The following is a 7,568-nucleotide window of genomic DNA, read 5'->3' on the forward strand; positions in this document are numbered from 1 at the left end:
CTTCATTAACCCTGAAATGTCCCCTCGTTAACTTGTCCGAAAGCTTGCACTCTGTCCGTCTGATTTACAAGTAGCAGTGTGACTCAGTGACGGATGGTGTCTGCGTATCACTCGTACTATTCTGGCTCGGAGATTTGGTTGCATACGGTTCAGAGTTCACAACCTTCACCCTGGTCACCTGTTCAGTTTTCACTCTTGTCCTGTCAAGAGAGATTGGGCTGCTCCAGAAGGTTGAGGGTTCTTATCTTGGTTCATAACATTGATGAAAGCCAATGGGGACCTTAAAGGGATAGTTTGGATCTTTTGAAGTGTTTTTGAATGAGGTATTATCTATAGTCAGTGTATTAGCCACATTAGATGGCAGTCGGCACGCCGCCACAGAAGGGCCGACTACTGTAGGTAATACACTGACTATTGACACAACCCAACTTCAAAAGGCCCACACTATCCCTTTAAGCATTTCTCCTAAGTTCTCATAGACAAACTGTCCTTCCTGACCAGACTACCACCATTTTTCATCAGGACTGATATTAAAGCTGTGCATGCCACTGAAAAAAAAGCATTCTAACTTCAAAATGTCGCTGGCGTTACACTGTAGTATTTAGAATATTTGACTGAATGAATGAAAACAATTGTGTCGTCTGATCTCTGCCCTGCAGCTGATTAACAACCGCAATTGTTTTCACACCGGTCTTTACACCGGTCTTTACTTGTCGGTCTACTTATCGGTCTTTACTTGGGCCAAATTGTTGGCAACAACTTGTTATTGTTGCTGATGCAGGGGAAGAAGCGTTTGGCCCCCTACCCCCAATACACCCACAATGCTCCTGCAAGTGTGCACGAGAGTTATTTATAGCAGCAGTGAGGAAGTCTTTGAAGCAGAGCTCTCACCAGTTCATGTGTTGGCATGTGTTTTGGAAATGGTTCCATCCACACGGCAGACTCAGTCTGTGCATGTTTGCTGCAGCTGCTGGAAACCAAGCAGTTAAAATGGCAGCTTCAGGCTAGAAGGGCTGTATTGACACGCTTGGCAAATCTAATCATAGCAGTGATTGCGGTTCACAATTAGACAAATTATCTTACAAATTCGCTTGATAGAATTCTACTGTTTTTTTTAAATATTTTCTTTCACCAAACTGATCCATTCAGCACAAGGCTTGTTTTTGATTGGCTCCTTCAAATAATGGTCACCAACTCCCAGCCAATAAGGTGAGAGTATGGCATTTAAACAGACATGACAGCAGTTGTCCACAGTAGGATCCAAACCTTTTGCTCAGCATTTATTTGTTATAAAAACCTCATGACAAGGATTATTATAGGGACGTCCTGAGCAAGTGTTCCCCTCATTTCTGTTCCTGATTAGACTCTTTTAATATTGTGTATCTGCCAATACAGAATCTGATCTAATGTAACAAATGAAATGTTGATTTAACATGCATCTGACACATCAAAATAAGAGCTGTAGCCTGCTCTATCTGACACCCCCCTAATTTTTACCTGATTCCAAATTAAATATGTCAGTAGAAGCTACGTCCATAGGGGACTGGACTTAGGAACTAAAGGGTAGCTGGTTGGAGTGTGGACTGGTAGAGGTGTCAGCGCCGGGCTAGCGAGAAGCATGCCTGATTGTTTGTACATAGAGCTTTGCTACTGACAAACAGAGATTAGGGATAACAGCTTAGCATTGGAGTTTAGCAAATGTGTTTATTTCTGCCAAGAATAAAATAGAACTGTTTGACCAAGATGACCCTTATTTTTAGCATTCGTTCTACTCACAGAACCAATTTTGATTTCTCAATACTGCTTTGGTTTTTGCAAGAGGTTAATTTGTTTTTCTTAATTGTTTTTTAGCTACATTCAATATTTATGTATCTTGTAGGTCACAAACAAAAAAGAGATTAAAATGAGAGAATGAGAAATTAATATTTAGCTGTAGCTACATCTGTAGCTGTGATTTCTAACTATGTGCAAGCATTTTTGTAGTTCATGTGACATTATCTTTTTAAATAAATGCATGGCAGTTGATCTCAAACAAGGGAGTTTTTCAATAAAGTGTGGCTTCTTTTTTTATTCTATGTGAACAGGCTCAGTGAATAAATATCAACTCTCCTCTTCTAGGTTATAATACAGCAAAAAACGTTATATACTAGTTGACAGGTTGCAGTCAAAGTAAGTAAGTCATTAATACTTTTCATGTCTGATATGTTTAGACCTGACTTGGAGGTAAATGTTTCGATATACTGTATATTTTAATCTATATCCACTTAAATGATTAAAACATTCATAATAAGGTGAAAGTGCAAACACCAAAGTGTGCCGACTAAAACATTTGATGTCCAAAATACTTGAAATCTAGGTGTCACAATTGTGATAAACACTGAAACATCAGTCATCTTATAAGAGGTTTATGTGAATACTAATATAGTCTGCCTCTGAAACTGTGACACTTGCTGAGCTGCAGGATGAATCATACATTTTTATGTCACCAACTTGTCTCCAGCAGTGTGTTTGTTATGGAAACACTGCATGTTAGCAGAAGAAATACCGCCAGAGAATATCAAAGTATAACGTTTTCATGATAAATATTCAAGGAATCAATATTATTTTTTGCCTCTCGATGATCACAATATATCTGCTATCTGACTTACAACATCAATATTAACAAAACAATATTTTGCTGCACATCATAAGGCTTGCCAGTAACAGTTGGCAGGTTGCCATTGCAAAACATTTTAGCCATCAACCATTTCTTTACATATCAAAAATAGAGACAGCATACAACATTTCTGATGCTACATGATGTGGTGTTTGCTCTCTCAGTCTCTTCAGCCGGATGTGAGAGGGGTATCAGCTGACCAAGCAGAATCAGGACAGATTGGAGGTCATCTCTGAAAGTATAGATGATGGACAACACTTCAATGTTGAAGGGCCAATGGATCTGCAGTGCTGGGAATCAGCACAAAGGTCCAGAAAACCAAAAGAAACGGATGAACAAACAACCCGTGACTTGCGGGATTCATTTTGAGGGATCTGTGAAGAACATGACAACAGCTGCACTGCTGGTATCGATCAGGAAATGAGGTTGGACAATTTAACGGACAACACTTAAGATTCAAATTGTGTAAAGTATCAGATAAAACACAAACTACAAAGGAAACTTGTTTGGTTACTGTAATAAAGCTTTTATTCTTTTACATTTTCATTATGAAGCTGATGTACAGTATAACTGCATAGAATCATAACTCAAAATATAAAGTAAATTTCAAGTTCATTTTGGGCAGTCAAAAGCTGGATGTCTGGTTGCCAGCCGGACAACCGTGCGTTAGTTTAATCAAATTACAAAGTCACATATTAACAATTAAATGTGTGTGTATTTCAACATATATATACTCTTCCAAATAAGCATATGGACATTTGTTGCCCATAATTTGGTTTATAAAAGCAAATGTTCAATGGAAAAACAGAAACGGTACAGCAACATGATGATAAAAGCATTTCACTAACATTCCACATATTCCAACTGCAGTAAGAGGTTCATTTTTGTCCAACAAAAGCTTTTTGCTTTGACAGTTTCCGTGCATGTCACAGTTTTAGAGAGTAAATTGCTTGTAAACAAAACAATTATCAAGTAGTCTGCATCTTTATCCCCCACCACTATGGAAGTTCAGTAATGTCAAAACTATTGAGCAAGTTCAAAACTAATTTGCTCATTATTTAATCTGCAAGTCAACACAGGACGGTTTTTGAGAGCAAACGATGAATTGTGGTCGTAGTTGATAATTTCATACCACAAGAGGAGCTCATTAAATTATGATTTGAATGAGAAGTGTAGCTTCCTTTGCTTATTTTTTTCAAAGTTATATCCATCACACACAAACTCGTGGTGAGAGCAGAATAAAACACATTCAAGTGTCACAATATTCAACCGTGCCTTCCAAGTAACATCATGTTACTAAACTATCAGGTTTACTGCTGAAAGAAATTTGACCACAAAGCTATTTGTGGGTACAGTACGTTCTTTTAAAGCCCGATTGTAATGGCCTCTCACATGTTCGACGTTTACAAAGCTGTCCTTGTGCACTCTCAAATCTTGTGGTCACTCAATAGTGTTGGCAGTAATAGTCTTCCATACTCATGCAGACATTTTCACAGACAAACGCATGTTGTTCCTGAGTCTTGGGTAAAAACACCGGTCACTAGATCTTCAGGTCATCCAGCCTGCTCTTGTTACTGCTGTGCTTGCTTGACTGACTGTTTCTGCGCTGATTTTCAATGGGCAACTCAAAGATAGGGCTGGAGATTTTCCTCTCCTTCACATCGTCTCCCTCTGGTTTACCTTTTCTCTCCACGGCCATATTGTCTCTGTTCTGCTTGTGGACCGCTTTGCTGTTGTAAGGGCTGTAGGCAGCGTTAGGCTCTGCCATGCTGTACTTTGAGTCCGCGGGGAAAGGTTCAGGCACCGCAGCATGACCAGCAAAGAAGTTGTAGTTCGGGACATACGGCATGACCGCCTCATTTAGGGCCTTGGGAGCCTCGCCTGCAGCCTGCGATCGTCTGTAACGGAGACCCTGGTGGCACTTTGTGAAACCTAAATGGTACATTTCCACCAGGTTGAGCAGCAGGGAGAGGCAGGCCACGGCCAGCATGAACAGGATGAATATCGTCTTCTCAGTGGGTCGAGAGATGTAGCAGTTCACCATATTAGGGCAAGGCCAGCGGTCGCAGGTGTACATTGGCTTGAGCTCGAAACCATACAGGAAGTACTGAGCTACAATAAAGGCCACTTCAAACAGGGTCTTAAAAATAACGTTGAAGACGTAGGTTCGCAACAGTGCGCCTTTCAAGCGCACGTGGCCCTGGTTGTCTTTGATTGGGGCCTTCTTGGCTTTGGTTACATGTAACTGCTGGTGCTTTTCATTGTGGATGGCAAGTTCCTTCTCTCTCTGTTCCTCCTTTTCCTCCATGCGGACCAGATGAAGGATGTGGCCCAGATAAATAAGAGTTGGCGTTGAGACAAAGATGATCTGCAACACCCAGAAGCGGATATGAGAAATGGGGAAGGTTTTGTCGTAGCAGACGTTCTGACAACCGGGCTGCTTGGTGTCACACGTGAAGCCGGACTGCTCGTCGCCCCACACCTTCTCAGCGGCGGATCCCAGCACCAGGATGCGGAAGATGAACAACACTGTCAGCCAGACCTTGCCCACAACGGTGGAGTGTTCCTGGGCACTCTCCAGCAGCTTCCCCAACGAGTTCCAGTCCCCCATACTGGCTCACAAATGTAGACTCAATTTATCGAAAAAACCAGGAGAGATATCTGTAAGGAGAGGGAGTTAAAAATATTTGACTTGGATAAAATGAACACAGTAATGTGGCAGACTCTGGCCTAGTCATATAAACTTAAAGATTTGGTGGAGTATGTCCTGAAGCTACAAATCAGGCCCCTTGCTTTGACATGGTTTGGCTGTGAAATTGTAGTTGTGAAAGTGGTTTTCTTTCTTTTCTTGTATCTTTTATAACTTGAACCTTCCAAAAAAAATACATATACTAACTACTATATCATGGTAACATAGAGAAATTTAAATCAGCGATAACTGATTTTTTTAGCCGCTCTGGGGCAGCGGAAACAAGCTGTGAAGACACACTTTTAAGTTGATGTGGTGATTTAGAGTATTTATTCTAGCAGCTTAAAGAGAATTTCAGAAGTAGGTGTTCACAACAGGATCTAAATAAACCTGACATCAAATACATTGGGCATTTTTATGCATGCACGATATCTGTATCACGCACTTAATGTGGGAAACATGACGTAAATCTTAATAGTAATTTAAGCTCACATTCAATCCAATAAGGACATTTAGTTAAAACAGTGAAGTTGCTGTTCGATTTACGCATGGCATTCCATGTTAACCATTATAAATATGGTATTTGTTTTTTCTCTGCCGTTACCCTTCAACCAAAGGCTACTGTACTTCAGATGAGACTTACTGATAGAGACACTGATTTATTATGAATTCACTGCTTGTACTCCCAGAGGTTGTGTCCTATCCAGAGTAGGCTAATAAAAAGGGCAAGGACACAGCTGACTGTGTGCGAGAGAAAGCCCCGGAGCAGGCAGGGGAGACTCCTCGATCTTGTGACACAGTAGCCAGCAGTGCTCCCCCGACTCCAGAATTAGGTTTCTAGTTTAGATTTCAGGGGCCTATTGGTTACAACATGGGCAAAAATGTACTTTAAAAATAGTTGTGCTTGTCCCGGGTGATGAGAAGTACACATATTGTGAATCGGAACACCTGTTTGAAAAACGTAAAGATTGTCAAGCAGAAATGAAAGGATATTTTAAAGGATCAACACTTTTCATGCAGCAGTAACTGTTGTAAGTGAACTTAATACTGAGCCTGGGTTTCATTCCCAAATTTCTACTCAGATATACAATATAAAAGATACTTTAGATGGGCAAATTAACTTCAGAACTGTAACATATTTTTGGAATATTAAGTTAGACATTAAAAAAAGATTAGCTCGGGTATATCTTCATTAAGAAAAACGTACCTTAAAATGTTCATCTCCTACAGCAGAGCAGATCCAGAGTCAGTTGGTGACTCAGCCTCTTTCATTCACAGAGAGGCCATGTTCTCCTGAAGAGACTGCATCGCCGAGATAAACTTCTCTCAGATAGTTTTCACAGGAGGTTCTGTGATCCCGCCTGCTGCACTCCCACTCTGACCTGATCAGTGCCCACTGTTCAACAAGCCACCACAACTAAACCCACCCGGTCTCTGTGCCAGCACAGATCAAAACATTCCCACTTGTAGGAAAGCATAAAACCCCTTCCTCAAGGGGTGTTTCCGTTCAATGGAGTGGCAGCTGGAGAGTCCAGTGAGGATGCAGGTTAGCCTTACATGTCAGTAGGATCTAAATATAATTCACGGTGATGGGAGTGGCTTTGTTGTCACTCTCACTGGTGACCCTTGACAGTGTGGAGGAGCGTCAGACACTGTCGAGCCTTCACTCAGCGCTGCGGTGAGCGTTGCTGCTTGTTGAGTGACTGATAAGCTCCATGCATGGTGGCGTTGCTGTGGTGCAAACCACACAACAGTGGTGAAAAATAACAACAAAGTAGTCTACATTTACTCACATACTGGACAGTTATAAGTACTCGTCTTGTACTCTGAGTATTTACACAACTGTTGTTACTTTTTCCGATTCAAATTTCCATCCAGAACACTTCTATAAACTAACTTTGCCAATCTCTTCATCAAAACGTGTGGGTGGTACTGAGATGCCCCACATATACGTATGTAACAACGCACAGACACCACTAACTAGTCACAGACAGGAATACCAGATTGGAGGAATTTGTTTTTTTGGTGCAGTGCTGCTAATATGCTTCAGGTCAATCTGAACACTATAGATGGGTGTGAAATGCCCCCATGCTCGGTCAGTTCAGGTCCAGCTGTCCGCAGGGTCAACCATTGTCACCCACACACTGACCCCTTACATGGCCATGCTATTGATAACCCAAAACTCTGCACTCTGGCCTTCAGAAGGAGCTTAAGACGTTTCCT

General features: G+C 41.3%; 1 protein-coding gene across 1 annotated transcript; it reads right to left on the minus strand.

The window, feature by feature from the left end:
• Window positions 1-3,933: 3,933 nt before the first annotated feature.
• Window positions 3,934-5,267, minus strand: gja2 (gap junction protein, alpha 2). The gene has a single exon (XM_076101342.1). The coding sequence runs from the start codon at window positions 5,265-5,267 to the stop codon at window positions 4,197-4,199; it is 1,071 nt and encodes a 356-aa protein (XP_075957457.1). The 3' UTR covers window positions 3,934-4,196.
• Between the last annotated feature and the right edge of the window lie 2,301 nt (window positions 5,268-7,568).

The sequence above is a fragment of the Anarhichas minor genome, unplaced genomic scaffold (genome assembly GCF_050575085.1).
Source record: "Anarhichas minor isolate MPS153535 unplaced genomic scaffold, ASM5057508v1 ptg000027l, whole genome shotgun sequence".
NCBI lineage: Eukaryota > Metazoa > Chordata > Actinopteri > Perciformes > Anarhichadidae > Anarhichas > Anarhichas minor.

Excerpts from the sequence above, each read along its gene's own strand:
- gja2 (XM_076101342.1), bottom strand. The coding sequence starts at position 5,267 with ATGGGGGACTGGAACTCGTTGGGGAAGCTGCTGGAGAGTGCCCAGGAA.